Source organism: Cajanus cajan, chromosome 8 (genome assembly GCF_000230855.2).
Source record: "Cajanus cajan strain Asha chromosome 8, NIPB_CcT2T_4, whole genome shotgun sequence".
NCBI classification, from domain to species: Eukaryota; Viridiplantae; Streptophyta; class Magnoliopsida; order Fabales; family Fabaceae; genus Cajanus; species Cajanus cajan.
In genome coordinates, this window is record NC_138524.1 from 24,931,970 (window position 1) to 24,953,205 (window position 21,236).

General features: G+C 39.5%; 1 protein-coding gene across 1 annotated transcript; it reads left to right on the forward strand.

Moving 5' to 3' along the window:
• The first annotated feature begins 16,382 nt into the window (after nucleotides 1-16,382).
• LOC109793372 (acidic endochitinase) lies at nucleotides 16,383-17,928 on the forward strand. Its single transcript, XM_083062665.1, has 2 exons — nucleotides 16,383-16,721; nucleotides 17,440-17,928. Exons 1-2 carry the CDS (start codon nucleotides 16,431-16,433, stop codon nucleotides 17,890-17,892), a joined length of 744 nt encoding a protein of 247 aa, XP_082918791.1. The 5' UTR covers nucleotides 16,383-16,430; the 3' UTR covers nucleotides 17,893-17,928.
• Nucleotides 17,929-21,236: the final 3,308 nt, after the last annotated feature.

The following is a 21,236-nucleotide window of genomic DNA, read 5'->3' on the forward strand; positions in this document are numbered from 1 at the left end:
AAATATTGGTGGCGACTCCAAGAACCCTTCTTTTTACGAAAACCGCTAATCTATGGAGGGTCCCGTTTGGGATTAACATAGGTCGGTGAGAATCATTTAATAAATATTGTTAGTTCGATGAGGTCTCAGTTTGAGAATAAGTCGCTCTAACAACCCAACATTTCTAAAACTAAAAAGAGTCCAACCATCGTCGCGAATGCCAATGTCCGTTTCGGCAGGTGGCGACATGAGAGAATGGCGGTCATCGCGTTTCAGAAAGGTTTGAGGTCCGGAGCCTTCGACATTGCACTCGAAAGGGCGAATTGCCAAACAATGTCGGAGGTGAGGACTTTCGCCTTGAGCCACATCAAGACGGAGGAGAACTAGATCATTAAAAGGACAGATGAGAACCGAGAAGCCGGGGGGTAGCAATAAGGAAGGGAACAAGCATCTTCGAGCGCGATCAGACTGGAACAAACGACGAGACCGGTACAACGTGAAGGACGACAATTACAGGCAGGCCGATCACGATGGTCGGTCAAGGGGCGAGTGGACGCGCAACAATGAAGAAGAGAAGTTCACTCCACTCACTGTACCTAGGGGACAGATACTCCACGATGTCAATAGCGCATCGTTGTTTGAGTTCCCGGCGGCGACGGAGCGTCAGTTGGGCCCTTTCAAAACCGATTGGTGTGAGTTCCATAGGACTCACGGGCACTCAACTGAAAATTGTTTTGTTTTCGGAAGACAGATCGAGCGCTTGATCAAGGAGGGACGACTGAAGGAGTTTGTGGCGAGAAAGCAGGAGGGAAGCTCGCCAGATAGGCGACCCAGGCGCACGCAAGATGACACCGGGAGGGATAGGCGTAGAGAGAGAACTCCTCCCAGAGACGCGCCAGCAAAGGTGTCAGAAGCCCATCAGCAACCCATCCATGGGGATTTCAACACCATCGCAGGAGGCTTCGCCGGCGGGGGAACTACCTCGACAGCCCGAAAGAGGTACACTCGGTCAGTGTTGACGGTGTCGGAGTTCAGGCGACCATCTCAGCCTGAGATTTCGTTCTCAGACGCGGATTACGAAGGAGTAGCCCCTCATGAGGATGACCCCGTCGTCGTATCGGCGATTGTCATGGGGTACAATGTGAAGCGCGTGTTGATTGACCAGGGAAGTTCCGCAGACATTTTATTCTAGGAAACCTTTGAGGGGATGAAAATGCCTAACGACCGACTAATTCCTTATGCAGGGACTCTAGTTGGTTTTGCAGGAGACCAGGTCATCGCAAGGGGATACGCCGATCTGGAGACGACCTTCGGCCAGGGAGCTCAGATGAAGACGGTGCTAGTTCGATATTTGGTGGTCGATGCTCAGTCATCGTACAATATACTGATCGGCAGGCCGACTCTGAACAAGCTGGGAGCGATAGTGTCAACTCCCCATCTGAAGGTAAAGTACCCGTTGCCGAGTGGCGCTGTGGGGGTTCTCAGGGTGGACCAGGAGGTTGCTCGGAAATGCTACGGGGATAATTTAAAGGCGCGAAGGCGACTGTACACTAAGCGGGTAGAGAAAGAGGTCCACTCTGTCGAACTGGATCCTAGAATGGGTCAGTTCGACCACCGACCCGCCCCAGCAGAAGACGTCAAAGAAGTGGAGGTAATGGAAGGGAGAAACGTGAAGATAGGTACCTCTTTGACTCCCGAAGACGAAGAGAAATTGGTGAGGGTCCTAAAGGACAATGTGTCGGCATTCGCATGGCACTCTAGCGACATGCCTGGAATTGATCCAAATTTCTTGTGCCACAAGCTAGCCATAGACCCTAGTGCAAAGGCAGTGATCCAGAAGAGAAGGAAGTTTGGCGAGGAAAAACGAAGGGCTATCGCGGAAGAGACGCAGAAGTTAGTGATGGCAGGACACGTTTAAGAAATCCAATATCTGACCTGGTTGGCAAACGTAGTCATGGTGCGCAAGAGCAGCGGGAAGTGGAGAATGTGTACAGACTTCACCGACCTTAACAAGGCCTGCCCAAAAGACTCGTACCCGCTGCCGAACATAGACTGCCTGGTGGATGGGGCATCGGGATACGAGTTGCTAAGCTTCATGGATGCCTACTCGGGGTACAACCAAATTCGAATGCATCCCGCAGACGAGGACAAGATCGCTTTTATAGCCGATCAAGCCAATTTCTGCTACAGGGTTATGCCGTTCGGTCTGAAGAACGCAGGGGCGACTTATCAGCGATTGATGGACAAAGTCCTTGTGAATCAGCTAGGGCGAAATGTGGAAGCTTACGTAGATGACATGGTGGTGAAGTCAGAAAGCGTCAGTCGGCACTTTGGCGACTTGCAGGAATTGTTCGACACCATTGGCAAGTACCAACTCAAACTGAATCCTGAGAAGTGCTCTTTCGGTGTCCAGGCGGGAAAGTTCCTCGGTTTCCTGCTGACTCACCGCGGCATTGAGGCGAACCCCGACAAGTGTTCGGCCATCATCAACATGAGGAGCCCATCCACCGTAAAGGAAGTCCAACAGCTAACTGGAAGAATGGCGTCGCTATCCCGATTTCTGTCTCGATCGGCAGATAAAGCTTTTCCCCTCTTCCAGTGTTTGAAAAAGAATGACCGTTTTGCTTGGACAGCCGAGTGTGAAGAAGCTTTCACGGAGCTCAAATAATCCCTAGCGTCGCCCCCGATTCTAACAAAGCCGAGACTGAACCTCCCGTTGCTGATCTATATATCGGCCTCTGCCCAAGCAGTCAGTTCCGTTCTTGTACAAGAGCGGGAAGGCTCCCAAGCTCCTATCTATTTTGTAAGCAGGGTATTACAGGGAGCCGAGACGAGATACCAGAGGATTGAAAAGCTAGCCCTAGCAATACTGATAACGGCGAGGAAATTGAGACATTATTTCCAGAGTCATGAGGTTGTCATCCGGACAGACTATCCGATTCGCCAAGTACTACAAAAACCCGATCTGGCTGGCCGAATGATGAAGTGGTCAGTCGAGTTATCAGAGTTCGCCATCAAGTATGAACCGAGAGGAGCAATCAAAGCTCAAGCATTAGCCGACTTCCTGATAGAATTGACCCCTCCAGCTGAGGAAGGCGCGATCACCGAAACCCAGTGGATTCTATCGGTGGACGGTGCTTCAAATCTAGGAGGAAGTGGAGCCGGGATAGTCTTAGAGGGACCGGGAGGAATACTATTAGAACAGTCACTACGTTTTAAGTTTCGAGCAAGCAACAACCAAGCCGAGTATGAGGCATTGCTAGCGGGGATGAGTCTGGCAAAGGAGATGGGGGCAACAAGTCTATCGGCTAGAAGCGATTCACAGTTGATCACCGGGCAGGTAACGGGCACTTTCCAAGCAAAGGACCCTCAATTAGCCAAATACTTGGAAAAAGTTAAGCTTCTATCGGAGAATTTCCGAGAGTTCTCGCTCAACCACGTGCCGCGGGAGCAAAACTTGAGGGCCGATCTGCTCTCCAAGCTGGCCAGCACGAAGAAGCCGGGAGCCACTCGGTCGGTCATCCAAGAGACCTTAACACAGCCGAGTATTAACGAGCCACAGGGGAATGTTCTCTTCATCCAAGAGGAACTTGACTCATGGATGGGACCCTACATTGCGTACCTGACTCGGGGGGAATTGCCAGAAGACAAGAAAGAGGCCTCATTGATACAGAGGGAGTCAGCCAGATTCGTGGTTATCAATGAGAGGTTGTATCGAAGAGGCTTCAGCTCTCCCCTTTTAAGGTGCTTGACCATGTCACAAGCGCAAAGAGTGATGGAGGAGATACACGGTGGAATGTGTGGAAGTCATATCGGGGGACGAGCGTTAGTATACAAAGTGGCGAGGGCAGGCTACTTTTGGCCGAGTCTGAGAAATGATTGTGTCAATTGGGTCTAGAAATGTGATGGATGCCAAAGGCATGCAACCCTGCACCATTCCCCAGCTGAACGACTCCACTCAATTCTATCTCCTTGGCCATTCAACAAGTGGGGTATTGACATCCTTGGCCCGTTTCCGATAGCTATAAGGCAGCTGAAGTTCTTGTTAGTGGCAGTGGACTACTTCAGCAAATGGATCGAAGCAGAGCCCGTGGCGACCATTTCAGCGGAGAAGGTAAAGGCGTTCTTATGGAAGAGCATAGTATGCAGATACGGGGTTCCTCAGGTGATCGTGTCGGATAACGGGACACAATTTGCAAGTTCGAGAGTCCGCGAATTCTGTCGCGGGGTCAGAATCCGAATGACGTTCACTTCAGTCGAGCATCCCTAATCTAACGGTCAGGCAGAGTCGGCCAACAAGATAATCCTTGTCGGGCTAAAGAAGCGTGTCCAAGACTCAGGAGCTTCATGGGTAGAGGAGCTTCCTCGGGTTCTATGGTCATACCACACAACAGTTCATTCATCGACCCGGGACACTCCATTCAATTTGGTGTATGGAACAGATGCCATGATCCCGATTGAAATTGCGGAACCCTCAGTGCGTACCACAGCTTTTTCTGAAGAGGAATCCGACCAAGGTAGACGAGTAGACTTGGACCTGATCGCCGAAACAAGGGAAAGAGCAAGGGTAAACCAAGTGGCAGCCCACAGAAGAGCGGCTTTCAAGTACAACACAAAGGTCGTTCCGAGAGACTTCGTTGTGGGAGACCTCGTTTTGAAGCGGGCTCAGCTAACACAAATGAGGAACAAGTTATCACCTAAGTGGGTCGGCCCCTACAAAATTGATGACGTGGTCGGCAAAAGGGCTTACCGACTGAGGACCTTGGATGGAGGCATGATACCAAGAACGTGGAACGCTGCAAGTTTGCGTTTTTAGTATAGCTAGTCTCTTTATCCATTTGTATTAGGTGCACTCTTTTCCTAACTTAGTATTTTGTCCCGGTAAAAATATGAGGGGTTTTTGCTGAGAAGGTTTTTAATGAGGCACCGATCTTTCAATTCCAATAAAATGTCATCTCACTGTTTTCTACCATGACTCCTAACATATGTTATTTTAAAGGCACCAAACTCGTGATTGTCGGCAAAAGTCCGACTGGGCGAGTATAAATAACTCGAAGACTGAAACTCGTGATTGTCGGCCAAAGTCCGACTGGGCGAGTATAAATAACTCGAAGACAAACTCGTGATTGATCGGTAAAAATCTGACTGGGCAAGTATAAATAACTCGAAGACAAACTCGTGATTGTCGGCAAAAGTCCGACTGGGCGAGTATAAATAACTCGAAGACAAACTCGTGATTGATCGGTAAAAATCCGATTGGGCGAGTATAAATAACTCGAAGACAAACTCATGATTGTCGGCAAAAGTCCGGCTGGGCGAGTATAAATAACTCGAAGACAAACTCGTGATTGATCGATAAAAATCTGACTGGGCGAGTATAAATAACTCGAAGACAAACTCGTGATTGATCGGTAAAAATTCGACTGGGCAAGTATAAATAACTCGAAGAAAAACTCGTGATTGTCGGCAAAAGTCCGGCTGGGCGAGTATAAATAACTCTAAGACAAACTCGTGATTGATCGGTAAAAATCTGACTGGGCGAGTATAAATAACTCGAAGACAAACTCGTGATTGTCGGCAAAAGTCCGGCTGGGCGAGTATAAATAACTCGAAGACAAACTCGTGATTGTCGGCAAAAGTCCGACTCGGCGAGTATAAATAACTCGAAGACAAACTCGTGATTGATCGGTAAAAATCTGACTGGGCGAGTATAAATAACTCGAAGACAAACTCGTGATTATCGGCAAAAGTTCGGCTGGGCGAGTATAAATAACTCGAAGACAAACTCGTGATTGATCGGTAAAAATCTGACTGGGCGAGTATAAATAACTCGAAGACAAACTCGTGATTGATCGGTAAAAATGTGGCTGGGCGAGTATAAATAACTCGAAGACAAACTCGTGATTGATCGGTAAAAATCCGACTGGGCGAGTATAAATAACTCGAAGACAAACTCGTGATTGTCGACAAAAGTCTGACTGGGCGAGTATAAATAACTCGAAGACAAACTCGTGATTGATCGGTAAAAATCCGACTGGGCGAGTATAAATAACTCGAAGACAAACTCGTGATTGTCAGCAAAAGTCCGGCAGGGCGAGTATAAATAACTCGAAGACAAACTCGTGATTATCGGCAAAAGTCCGGCTGGGCGAGTATAAATAACTCGAAGACAAACTCGTGATTGATCGGTAAAAATCTGACTGGGCGAGTATAAATAACTCGAAGACAAACTCGTGATTGATCGGTAAAAATCCTACTGAGCGAGTATAAATAACTCGAAGACAAACTCGTGATTGATCGGTAAAAATCTGACTGGGCGAGTATAAATAACTCGAAGACAAACTCGTGATTGATCGGTAAAAATCCGACTGGGCGAGTATAAAAAACTCGAAGACAAACTCGTGATTGATCGGTAAAAATCCGACTGGGCGAGTATAAATAACTCGAAGACAAACTCGTGATTGTCGGCAAAAGTCCGGCTGGGCGAGTATAAATAACTCGAAGACAAACTCGTGATTGTCAGCAAAAGTCCGGCTGGGCGAGTATAAATAACTCGAAGACAAACTCGTGATTGATTGGTAAAAATCCGACTGGGCGAGTATAAATAACTCGAAGACAAACTCGTGATTGATCGGTAAAAATCCGACTGGGCGAGTATAAATAACTCGAAGACAAACTCGTGATTGATCGGTAAAAATCCGACTGGGCGAGTATAAATAACTCGAAGACAAACTCGTGATTGTCAGCAAAAGTCCGGCAGGGCGAGTATAAATAACTTGAAGACAAACTCGTGATTATCGGCAAAAGTCCGGCTGGGCGAGTATAAATAACTCGAAGACAAACTCGTGATTGATCGATAAAAATCTGACTGGGCGAGTATAAATAACTCGAAGACAAACTCGTGATTGATCGGTAAAAATTCGACTGGGCAAGTATAAATAACTCGAAGAAAAACTCGTGATTGTCGGCAAAAGTCCGGCTGGGCGAGTATAAATAACTCTAAGACAAACTCGTGATTGATCGGTAAAAATCTGACTGGGCGAGTATAAATAACTCGAAGACAAACTCGTGATTGTCGGCAAAAGTCCGGCTGGGCGAGTATAAATAACTCGAAGACAAACTCGTGATTGTCGGCAAAAGTCCGACTCGGCGAGTATAAATAACTCGAAGACAAACTCGTGATTCATCGGTAAAAATCCGACTGGGCGAGTATAAATAACTCGAAGACAAACTCGTGATTATCGGCAAAAGTCCGGCTGGGCGAGTATAAATAACTCGAAGACAAACTCGTGATTGATCGGTAAAAATCTGACTGGGCGAGTATAAATAACTCGAAGACAAACTCGTGATTGATCGGTAAAAATGCGGCTGGGCGAGTATAAATAACTCGAAGACAAACTCGTGATTGATCGGTAAAAATCCGACTGGGCGAGTATAAATAACTCGAAGACAAACTCGTGATTGTCGACAAAAGTCTGACTGGGCGAGTATAAATAACTTGAAGACAAACTCGTGATTGATCGGTAAAAATCCGACTGGGCGAGTATAAATAACTCGAAGACAAACTCGTGATTGTCAGCAAAAGTCCGGCAGGGCGAGTATAAATAACTCGAAGACAAACTCGTGATTATCGGCAAAAGTCCGGCTGGGCGAGTATAAATAACTCGAAGACAAACTCGTGATTGATCGGTAAAAATCTGACTGGGCGAGTATAAATAACTCGAAGACAAACTCGTGATTGATCGGTAAAAATCCTACTGAGCGAGTATAAATAACTCGAAGACAAACTCGTGATTGATCGGTAAAAATCTGACTGGGCGAGTATAAATAACTCGAAGACAAACTCGTGATTGATCGGTAAAAATCCGACTGGGCGAGTATAAATAACTCGAAGACAAACTCGTGATTGTCGGCAAAAGTCCGGCTGGGCGAGTATAAATAACTCGAAGACAAACTCGTGATTGTCGGCAAAAGTCCGGCTGGGCGAGTATAAATAACTCGAAGACAAACTCGTGATTGATTGGTAAAAATCTGACTGGGCGAGTATAAATAACTCGAAGACAAACTCGTGATTGATCGGTAAAAATCCGACTGGGCGAGTATAAATAACTCGAAGACAAACTCGTGATTGATCGGTAAAAATCCGACTGGGCGAGTATAAATAACTCGAAGACAAACTCGTGATTGTCAGCAAAAGTCCGGCAGGGCGAGTATAAATAACTTGAAGACAAACTCGTGATTATCGGCAAAAGTCCGGCTGGGCGAGTATAAATAACTCGAAGACAAACTCGTGATTGATCGGTAAAAATCTGACTGGGCGAGTATAAATAACTCGAAGACAAACTCGTGATTGATCGGTAAAAATCCTACTGAGCGAGTATAAATAACCCGAAGACAAACTCGTGATTGATCGGTAAAAATCTGACTGGGCGAGTATAAATAACTCGAAGACAAACTCGTGATTGATCGGTAAAAATCCGACTGGGCGAGTATAAATAACTCGAAGACAAACTCGTGATTGATCGGTAAAAATCCGACTGGGCGAGTATAAATAACTCGAAGACAAACTCGTGATTGTCGGCAAAAGTCCGGCTGGGCGAGTATAAATAACTCGAAGACAAACTCGTGATTGTCGGCAAAAGTCCGGCTGGGCGAGTATAAATAACTCGAAGACAAACTCGTGATTGATTGGTAAAAATCCGACTGGGCGAGTATAAATAACTCGAAGACAAACTCGTGATTGATCGGTAAAAATCCGACTGGGCGAGTATAAATAACTCGAAGACAAACTCATGATTGATCGGTAAAAATCCGACTGGGCGAGTATAAATAACTCGAACACAAACTCGTGATTGATCAGTAAAAATCCGACTGGGCGAGTACGCCTGGAGAATATTCATTTAACTCGGAAAATTTTCTAGTTCAAATTCAAACTCGGAATTTGACCGAGTATAGTTGGAAAATATTCGTTAACTATTTCTTTGGTCAATTGTGAGCTCGGAAGTTGACCGAGTACGCTTGGAGAATATTGATTTAACTCGGAATAATTTCTAGTTCAATTTCAAACTCGGAATTTGACCGAGTATGCTTGGAAAATATTCGTTAACTTAGAAATTTTTTGGTCAATTGTGCGATCGGAATTTGACCGAGTATGGTTGGAGATTATTCATTTAAACTTGGAAAAATTTCTAGTTCAATTTCAAACTCGGAATTTGACCGAGTATGCTCGGAAATTACTCAGTTAACAGAAATTTTTTGTACAATTGTGCGTTCGGAATTTGACCGAATATACTTGGAGAATATTTGTTTAAATTGGAAAATTTTCTAGTTCAAATTCAAACTCGGAATTTGACCGAGTATAGTTGGAAAATATTCGTTAACTATTTCTTTGGTCAATTGTGAGCTCGGAAGTTGACCGAGTACGCTTGGAGAATATTGATTTAACTCGGAATAATTTCTAGTTCAATGTCAAACCCGGAATTTGACCGAGTATGCTTGGAAAATAATCGTTAACTTAGAAATTTTTTGGTCAATTGTGCGATCGGAATTTGACCGAGTATGCTTGGAGAATATTCATTTAAACTTGGAAAAATTTCTAGTTCAATTTCAAACTCGGAATTTGACCGAGTATGCTCAGAAATTACTCAGTTAACAGAAATTTTTTGTACAATTGTGCGTTCGGAATTTGACCGAATATACTTGGAGAATATTTGTTTAAATTGGAAAATTTTCTAGTTCAAATTCAAACTCGGAATTTGACCGAGTATACTTGGAAAATATTCGTTAACTATTTCTTTGGTCAATTGTGAGCTCGGAAGTTGACCGAGTACGCTTGGAGAATATTGATTTAACTCGGAAAAATTTCTAGTTCAATGTCAAACCCGGAATTTGACCGAGTATGCTTGGAAAATATTCGTTAACTTAGAAATTTTTTGGTCCATTGTGCGATCGGAATTTGACCGAGTATGCTTGGAGAATATTCATTTAAACTTGGAAAAATTTCTAGTTCAATTTCAAACTCGGAATTTGACCGAGTATGCTCGGAAATTACTCAGTTAACTCAGAAATTTTTTGTACAATTGTGAGTTCGGAATTAAACGGAGAATACTGGGACGACATTCATTTGACTTGGAAAATTTCTTAACCTAGAAAGTCTTTTCTTATAACAAGAAGACGAAAGTGAATGATAAGCACCAAACAGACAACACTTCATACATGTTTTAAAACAGAGACAACAACTAGCAAAAGAAACAACAGAAATTAAAAACACAAAATCAGCTTCAGGCTCTTGAAGGGAAAAGATCAATCGTCCTCTAGGGGATCCACAAGTTCCCCATCTACAATCTCTTTGAAGTAGCCGAGTCCACCAAGATCGATATCAGCGTGCAGAAACTTCACTTGAGCAGTAGCAGCATCAAAACCTTCAGTAAACTTTTTCAGTGAATCCATTTTGGCGGCATGAACGTCAACCTGCAACTTCTCGATCTCCAACTTCGCCAAGGACAATTCATTCTTGAAGACCTGGGCCGCATCGGCGCTCTTATCTCGAGCAAGTCGGACCTCCGCCAATTCCTTCTCAAGGGCCGCCCTCTCAGAAGTCCAAGTCTTCCTCTCCTCGTCAAAGCAACGCTGGCCTTCAAGCAAGTTATCTCGCTCATTAGATAACCACTTAAAATCGGCCTTACTCTTAGCCAAGCTTTCCTAAAGGGACAAAATCATTTTCCCTTGTAACTTACTCTCCCGCACCAACCCGCGGATTTTATCTTCATTAACAAGCGAGAGAGCAGAAAGGCGATTAGTCAGTGATTCGATCCCCTTGGCGATGGAGAATGAACTCATCTTCTCCAAGTCCCCTTTATCACTGTCGAGCAAGTCGGTGCCGCGAATATGCGCGGAATGATTGAACTTCTCATCCCAGAATGACACGACGCCCACACGCTCGGGGCCATGGTCGATTGGATCCCAATTTTCGCCGAGGCAGGCACTAATAGTCCTTTCAGCAGATTGAACCTCGGTGTCGCCCTTATCAACCTGGGTGGCCACCACTGTTTCCAAGTTTACCACCAAAATGGACTTCTCGCCCTCTCGCCGACGCTTGTGGGAGGACTCACCAACTCCCCTCGCTACAGCCACAGGTCTCTCGATCTCCAAACCCTTTTCGGTCGCCGATTCCCCGACCACAGCAACTTGGGCACTTTTCTGCTGCTTCCACAGTTTAGCCAACTCCCGATTACTCAAGCTCGCCATTTTATCTGCACAATGACCAACCAAACATCATATCGTAAGAAAAAACAAAACATCACAAACAAAATCATAGGTGCAAAGGGTGATCGGTGAGAGACCGATTACCTATATATATTTTCAATTCAAGGGGCCAATTTTCTAAATCTAATAGTTTGGCGATGTTGAAAACCGTTTTCAATTCCTCGAGTTTCCTAACATCGTCTTGATCCTCCTCATGAACCTTCTCGGGACCTAGTCCACCAAAGGGGTTGGTGTTCTCGTTCCAGTACAGGGGATACCCCTTAAGTAAGTCCTCGTTGCCAGGGGTACAACGAACTCGGAAATAAAATTTTTTGAAATCCTTATAGGACGACTGAAAGAGGGTCAAAATACCCCGACCCGACACCCTGTGGACGGACACCCAACTACTGCGTTTATTGGTACGGCTCTCAAAAAAATAGAAAAATTTTCCTATAGTCGGGATTATACCGAGACCCCCACATAAAACTTCAAATGCTCGGACAAACGCCCAACTATTGGGATGTAACTGTGTAGGCGCCACATTCAAGGTGCTCAGGACCCCCTTTTGGAAGTCGGAAAGCGGCCACCTAACCTTAAGTTTAGAAATTAGAGTCGCATAACAAAAGGTAAAATTTTTGGCAGCACCACCCTCAATACACACCGGTTCCCTATCCACATAAGGCTCACAAACGAGAACATTATCACCCCCAATACATACAACGTGCTCCCTGCAAAAACTATCCATTTCAGCCCACGAGTTCATTAAAGATGCGCAACGGAGCACATCATCCCTAACCCATTTATACATCCCTCCATAACTTAAGGTCTCCATGGTATAAACAAGTTCGAGCTTAAAAGGGGGCACTAAAGGTCCTCTATAAACAAAAAAGGCCAAAATGGTTAGATACGCGTACCTTAAGACACAAAAACAAAATCTTTTTCACTCAACAAGGGCCACGAAAATGCCGCACACTGCCACGCACCACCGCACCTGAAAATGGAGCAGGGAGGCTCACCGGAGAAGAGAATGCAAGAAGAAAGAAAGGCAAAGGGGTTATAAAAAAATGAGGGCAACCCTTATTTATAATAATCCAAAGGACCGCATAGGGGAGGGAAACCAAAGAGTCGCAACGCGTAGGGGACGTTGTAACCCTTAGTTCAGGGGTCGTAGCGCGTGGGGAGCGTTGCAACCCTTAACCCAAGGGAAAAGGAGGGGGCCCACACCATTAACTTTGGCTACAAGTTTCGCCACGTAGCACAATCATTACTCACACCACTGCAACGCCGGCGCTGCAATAAATGCATGTCCCTTCTCGAGTAGGATGAAGAGACACCTCTTTTCAGGTCGTGGGAAACCACGATTAAGTGAACCGTCCGGGTCGTGTTCGGATTTGGTTCTCATCCGGCGATATGGCGAGTACAACCTCCTTCTCGGCAAATATCCGACAAGGGTCACCTGGCCTTAAGCCCTATCGCCATATAGGCTCAGGGCTGGGAGGCAAGTATACCGTCCAGATCGTAGGCTGACCTAGTTTTCAAGACGGAAATCAGGCGAGTAGAACCTCATTCTCGGCAAACACCCGACTGGGTTACCTAGCCTTAAGCCCTATCGCCTTATAGGCTCAGGGCTGGGAGGCAAGTGTACCGTCCAGGAGAAAATCCGACTTGACCTCCTATTCGGGAAAACACCCAACTAGGTTACCCGTCCATAAGCCTCTTCGCCTTATAGGCTCGAGGCTGGCAGGCAAGTGTACCGTCCAGGAGAAAATCTGACTTGACCTCCTATTCGGGAAAACACCCAACTAGGTTACCCGTCCATAAGCCTCTTTGCCTTATAGGCTCGAGGCTGGAAGGCAAGTGTACCGTCCAGACTGAATTCCGACCTCCCTCCCTGGTCGGCGATAGGACGACTGCACCGACTTGGCATTAATTCTCACCGGGCTCTCAGCATAGGCCTAGTCGGTCAAGACTCGACTGGACCTGGGGAACTTGATCCCTCTCGTTTACGAGGGCTGAGAAGACCACTCGGCATAAAACCGAGGGGGTCATCGGTATGGACCCGATCAGTCAGAGCTCGACTGGGCCCTCGGTATGGTCCCAGTCGGTCAAAAACCGACTAAACTTGCTCCCGTTATTCCCGCGCCATCAAGATAATAACGGTTAGGAAAATGCCGTCATCATCGGGGCCCAAGAGACCCACGAACGACATACCATAAAACCCAAAACCCTAGAGTTGAGTAGGCAGATTACACTTTTGAATGCTCTGGCTCTGAGGCACGATCTAGGAAAAAACCTTAGTCCACCTTTTGGCCGGAACACATACACATACATCATATAATCCATGTATTAATAATTAGTAATAGTAAAATTAATAAGCATTTATTCACATTCTAACATTCCATACATCATCACATCATAGTTCAATATAATGTACAAGTTCCTATCATCCCGTGAGGAGGTTGTATTAAAAGTGGTCCAAGCTCCGATAAACGATGGCTTCCCACTAAAACCAAGTGGTCCTGTAAAATGGCAACGTGCATTAAATGGTCGAGGCAAGAAAAGAACACATAATTCTATAGTGACCACCCAATAATTATGAGTTCATAGATGGACCTGAAAATGAAAATGAAGGAATACATACTTTCTTCGTAAGCAAATTTCCATCTCATTCCACTATAACAAAATATGTTTTTATTGACATTTAATATGATTTTTAGTAATAATAAAAATTGCTCATTAAAACATTTAACGACAATTATTTTAAATATTAGTAAAAATACTTATAATAAAAAGTATATAACTTTTTGTGATATTTTTAATTTTCTTATTTTTTTTAATTATCTTATCAATAGTCGTTCCCCTTAAGTTTAAGGACTATTGAGTTTGATAATAGTAAGTAATTTCATACTAATTTAGAATAGTAAGTTATAGGTATAACTAAACCCTACATAACAATCTTATAAGGTGAGAGTTATTAGATCCATTTATATATTCTTTAATTATCTTATTTCTAGTAGATGTGGAACTAAAATTTTTCTTAATAAATAATTATCGTTAATAATAAATTTTGGTGTGATATAAATATATTTTTAGTGATCATCATATATTAGTCACTAATACTTATATTAAATAATAAAATAAAAATAATTAATTTATTACCGTTAAATAATTTGTTAAAAATAAATTTTGTTGTAATGTTGATCATCTACCCAACGGCATACATCAAAGGATTAACATTTTATTAGCCGTTTGATATTTATAATTTGCTAGTTTTTAATTTGGAAATTTTGATGAAATTTTTTCTTGTTAATATGTTGGGTCGTGCATGTTTATTAATGATATTTTAAATTTTATACTTGAAAGTTTTGAGTTTTTCATGCGATGGAACTCTATGTAGTCAAGTTCATATTATCATGTGACATAAGTAATTTTATACTTCATTTTTTTTGCATCTTAATTTGAAAGTGATGGCACGGTTGAAAGATTAAGTGTTCAAATATAGTTCACAGTTACACTATTACTTATGTCATCAGTTATAAGTGTGTGAATAAAAAGAAGGGAAGAAAGCCAAAATTACTTTAAACTAGAATCTAGGTTTTGGAATCCATAACTTAAAAACTGGTTCATATCCATTAAGTGTATTTGCCAAACTGGAAAGTTGGTTTGGGGAAACCAAATGTGATTTGGAAGTATTCACTAAAACTGCACTCTAATGAATTTTTATAATCCATTTTGCCCCTTGCTCTCAACCTAAGGTTCCTAGTATTTCGAAATGCTGGTACTGAGGTAATGTATTTTTCAAAGAAAAAACAAAATTTGTTAGTACGAAATCTGCTGAATATGGTTCAACCTTCGATAAATACTTTCTCTGTTTCTCATATATGGGACTTTGAGTTCTTTGAAATAACTTAGGCGAAAAGCTGGATTTTTAAATGTCATTACTGAAGGACTTCAGTTTTATACCAAGTATTTAAGTGTAGAATGACATTCCGTTTTACAGAAAAATGCTACCAAAATTCACTTCTTTTTAGTCTCCTTCACTTTCCCTACTGTGTTTTTTTTTTTTCTTTTGAAAAACCATCAGAAAAATGGTATTGATATCAATTTGTTTGTTTTTGGTGGTTTTTTTGGAATCTGATTATGAATTATTGCTTCTTGGTCATCTCTAAACTTCTTCATGTGATCTTTGTATTTTCAACAGAGAGATAGCCAAGTTGATAGGTTAAAATCCCAAATATTTATCTTGAGTTGCACCCAAAGATTGTATATCTTTTTCTTTGCTCTCCTTTTCAATTTTGTATTTTATAGCTCATTTTAGATCTTATAAATGTGTTGTTCTTGGAGGAAGATATATATACTTTGTTATAGGTTATCTAGTTTAAATAATCTTGTTATTTTGCTTTTGACTATTCTCTTGTTATTTTTAGTCATCATTTTCACTTCTGAATGTAAATTTTATGTCTTCCATAATACTAAATTTTGTTTGGTGGTTGCATCATATTTCCTTCGGTATGTAGAAAAAAAAAAACTTTAGATTTTTCAAGTAGTGTGAAGAATCTTCAACTTTCTGCATGCTTGTTTTTATCCTCTAGTAGATGACTTGTTTAAGCATTGTGTAAACAAGTAAAAAAAAAATATTTGTGGGGGTTTAAAACAGTCAGAAATATTGAATTATGCATAATTAAAATGAATTTTGTGGCGGTTTAAAACCGCCACAAACAGATTGAATTTTCTGATGTTCAAAACCAGCCTTTACCCAATACCCGCCGCAAACGATTTTTGGCGACCATAGATCCGGCGGTTATTGATGACGCCGGTAATGCAATTTGTGGCGGTTTTAAACCGCCAGAAAATGCCAAAATAACCGCCACATAATAAATTACGTAAATAAACTTAACATCAAATCAAAACTAAAAACTTTAAAACATTGATTTAGAAGTATTTTTGACTTGTATACTATTCGACACCCATAACTCTATTTAATGTAATACTTTCATTCATACTTGGCCCCATGAGTATCTAAAAATCTTTTTTCCTTTTCATGATCCATCATTTTCATACGCAAATAAGGCAAAAAAAAAACGTGGGAAAGAAAAAATAATTGTTGTCGTAGTCAGTTCTTTGTCTTGACATGCTAGCTTCTACCGTTATAAATGCGTTTATCTCTTTCACTTAAATTCATCAACTCAATCAAGAAAACCAGAACCATGGCATCAAAAACACAAGCATTGGCCACATTTATGTTATTATCCTCCGTTTTGACATTCTCCTGGTCACGAGCCGAAGGTGGTGGTGGCATTGCCGTGTACTGGGGCCAAGATAGTCGTGAAGGTGATTTGAGTGTGGCATGCGACACTGGTAAGTATGCCATAGTGCTCCTCGCTTTCCTCAACACTTTCGGCGCAGGAAGAACCCCAGCTTGGAACTTCGCTGGCCACTGTGACAATGGTGCCTTGAAAAAGTGCACCGAATTAGAATCCGAAATCAAATACTGCCAGGTACATTAAGACAAATTTAATTTGTTTGCTAATTCACCTTATAACTTACTCCCTTCATCTATATGATTACAGCAACACTAAATGTACTCTTTGATACTTTATTCATCCATCCATCTATATGATTACGTACGACAACAATAAATATACTCTTTGATATTTTATTCATTGATGGTGTGTTCTCTTTTAATGTAATATTAATCACTTATTTTAATGTTTAAACTAATTTCATTTTAATTTTTAAAAAAAAATATTTCTAAAAAAGTTTATGCAAAATGGCTCTTAAGATTTCTTTGAACAATTTTTCTATAAAGTACTTTTAGAAAAAAAAAAATAACACAAGTTTTTCTATGAATTAAAATTAACCTATACATTGATTAATTTGTAAAAAAAAAATTCCTACTGTAATTTCTACATTTCAATTTTTTTTCTTACTTTTTTCCTTAAAAAGTACTTTCAGAAAAGTTTATCAATCAAATCCTAATATATTGTCAACTTTTAAGTAATGTTTGGTTCTAAATCAAATATGTCCCATATCAATTTCAGTCCATCCAAAATGATCGAAATTATTAAAAATCACATCCATATATATTCATCTTCATCCAAACAAAAATCACGATACTTTTAGCACACGTGTTTCAAAATCAATCCTGCAATTTGACGTGTACATAATTAATTTTGTTGCTCCATTGGATTTGGATCCCATACCATACCATACCAGGGTAAAGGCATCAAAGTGCTGCTTTCCATAGGAGGAGCGAAAGACTATTCAAACTACTCGCTGAGCTCCGCGGAGGACGCAAAGAGCGTGGCGAACTACCTCTACAGCAACTTCCTCAGCGGCCAATGGGGTCCACTCGGAAGCGTCACATTGGACGGAATCGATTTCGACATCGAAGTCACAGAAGACCACTGGGACGACCTCGCCAGAGAACTCGACTACCTCTCCGCAGCGCCTCAGTGCCCCATCCCAGTCTACTATCTCGGCAAGGCCATCGCCACCAAGCTCTTCGACTACGTCTTCGTTCAGTTCTACAACAACCCCGACTGCGCCTATGATGCTATTATTATGCCGCTGCGTGCGTGTTTCATCGCATGTTATGTATGTACTGGATCTTCCTCTCTTTCAATAAGGCTTCTTTTGTTTGCCACTGTTTTTCTTTATCAGAAATGATCATTGGAGAGGACTTATGAGTGATCTAATAATCTATTTAACACCAATCAATGAAAGACATATAGAGAGATAAAAAGAAAGTGATATATGTTTTTTTTTCAATTATATTGGATAATTTTTAGTTTCAACTATATATTATCTTTTTTATTTTGTTTGATATTTTATATTACAGTAAATAATGTATTGAATATTGAAAATACTTAAAAAAATATACTGGTTTACTAGCTTTTAGTTAGTGATTTTATTATGTTATTGAATATGACTAGTGCTCTGAAAATAAAATCGGATTGAGAATCGTTACCCACACCAAAATAATTTGCTCATCAAACCAAATTATAAGTCCTTGAATTGCGTTAAATCGAATCAAATTGACCAATTTTCATAAAATATCAGTGAACACCAGTTCTAGTTGTAAATATTATTTTTTTTAAAAATAAAAACAATGTCATTTGCACTTTGCAAACGTTGTTTTGAAGTATAGATAACTTGCACATAATTTTTAGATGTTGATGTGCTATTTATCCTTTGATTTATATGAACTTACCTATAGAATTGTGCAATTCACTTTAATTTAATCGTTCGTAAACTTTATTATCATAATCTTTAGGTTTTTTTTAATCATTATTAAGAACTTGACTTTAATTCTTATTTTTGATATTGAGTACTTTAAAATGATAATATTTCTAAATTTAAAGTATGGAATAGTTATTATGGATCTGTGATTTTAAATTGGTTTGCACAAATATTTATGATTTAGTATGATAATAATTTTATTCTTAAGGTATGAAATACCTTAATGTTAATCACATTATTTTTAAAATTTGATATAGATAGATTTAACTGTGTCAACAATTCACCCTCCTACATGACCACTACACCATTAAGGCATTGTTAATTAGACTGGTTTGATTTTAAATGTTTCTTCCTTTTATTTTCACTTCTCCAAAAAGATGTAAAGTGAAGTACAAATCTTTAACTTAGAACATAAAATCACAATTAGAAGTATCAATTTATTTTTATAAGAATCAATATGGTAAAAAAAAAAATATCTTACATCCATGAACCTCATAATTATTGGTACCCCGGTAGAATTGCTCTCATCGTCCTTTTCAATGCACGTGATCATTTTATGGGATGCATGATTGGTGTGTGTGTGACTGGAGACCGATGATTTGTTGTTGTCGGAGCTAGGACCACGTAGTTTAACTACATTTTCTAGAATTGTGACTAAAGGACGTGGCATCTGGACTACGTTCATAAAAGACAATGAATTCCCCAACAAATTAAATTCACACAATCAGATAAGCATGAGGTACTTGTTCTTTTCTTTTTCTCTTCAATTTTTCTTCTTCTTTCATGTATCACACCTCACAATTATATTTCCCCAACTTTTCATTTTTCCCCTCTCCCAAATTATTGCATGCGGACGTGTCGGGGACCACAATTTAGTTTTATAGCATGTGTTTGTTGTCACATTGGATGAAACTCAACATAAATCTATCTCATATATTGTTTCAGTTTAGAAAAGTGTAAAAAACTTGTTTAATGATGTTCAAAGGGTAAAACAAACATGTTAATAGTATGTTTGAATATACGTTTAAAATCGTGCATTGCATTATATCTATGTCTAATGTGTATAAATAGTATAGATTGTATTGGAAGAAGGATTTTTATTTTGTGTATGGTCACGATACTCAATAGAAGCTACTCATTATTCTTATAATAGATATTTGGTACCAATATAATGTTTTAGTTAAAAGAAATGCAAAAGAAATATATCGTAACTTCGCTGTTGACCTGGTTTTGTACATCACGAGCATATTTCCAAGCACGTGCACAGTGGATTCAGTTGATTCATTCAATAATTAATAGTAGTATTTGAGAAATCTATCTTTTAGAATTTAAATATACGTAATAAAATCACTATGCTAAAATTAAAACACATCAGTATATAACTTTTAGTTAAGAACTTAAGTTTTATACATTGACAATACAAAAATTAGGTTTATATAATTATTTTTTTTATTGTTTTATGAATTTTATCTTTTAATTCGTATGATTAAAAATATTCTATTTTATCTCATATATATATATATATATTGTTTTACTTTTTCTTTTTAGTTTTTATAGCTTCAAAAATTGTACCTTTTTAATCTTGGTAGTAATTGATAGATGACAATGATTAAAACAAAACAAAAATTAATATATATCGTGACAAAAAATAAACATTTAATTATATAAACTAAAATGTAAAATTTATGAAATTATAAAAATAATTTAACCAAAAATTTATGTTGTATTAGACTTTGATATTTGAAGTAATTATAATAATAATAAAAAAGTTTATCATGTATGACAATTTTTTTTATTTGTGATATAAGTATATTCTAATTAAAATCATGTTTAAAACAGCTAATGCAAATATTTCTTTAATTGTGTGAGAGACCTATGTTTATATGAAAGTAAGAAGAGTAAATTAAAATTATACAAATTACATATAAATGTTCAAAATTTAATGTCAAGTGATACCTTAAAAAAAGTCATATGATTTTTTTAAAAATATCGCGTGACTTGTATATTTAAATACTTTAACTATCTACTTAATGAATATTGAGAAGACAATTTTTACGAGAGAATGACATAAATAAATACTGGTTTGTAAATAGACTATTAATTTTTGGAATTAACTTAATTATAAAAATTTTAAAAATTAAAGACTCAATTATAAGTTTTTATTATTTAAAGACCTATTTGAAAAAATTCAAAAAATTCAAGAACCTACGGATGTGTTAAATCAATAAATTTTAATATAATTATTAAATTTTATTATATAAATGATCAAGTTGAAACAGAATGTTATAAATTTTCAAATATGACATGTTTCTTTTTTGAAATTGTCATATAAATATAAACTTGTACTAATCATTCATATATAATTGTGTAGACTAATAAAAAAAAATATATATAATCATTTAATCTAAATTTACTTTTCTAGTTATTCTTAAGCCCGCAAAGTTTAACAAAAATAAAAAATTATTTGATACTTAGTTAGTTCAATTATAATATGATTTTATGAATAAACGTTAATTTGAATTAATATAATGAAATATTTGAATATATGATCTAATTAATATAAATTTTTGATTTAATAATTGAATCGTAAAAATTTATTGTAGACTGTGAGTTATCAAGTGAAGAAACTCTACTAAAAAGTTTTTTTTGAAATAAGTAGATTTCTCTCCATACATACATATAATTTTGTGTAATTGTTGTTAATTTTGAGAAATTGGTGGTATGAGTGAGTAGTAATAAGCTTTAATTGATGTTTTCACCAATTGGATTGG

Coding starts and splice junctions, on each gene's coding strand:
- LOC109793372 (XM_083062665.1), top strand. CDS start 16,431: ATGGCATCAAAAACACAAGCATTGGCCACATTTATGTTATTATCCTCC. Junction 16,722..17,439: donor CCGAAATCAAATACTGCCAG/GTACATTAAGAC, acceptor ATACCATACCAG/GGTAAAGGCATCAAAGTGCT.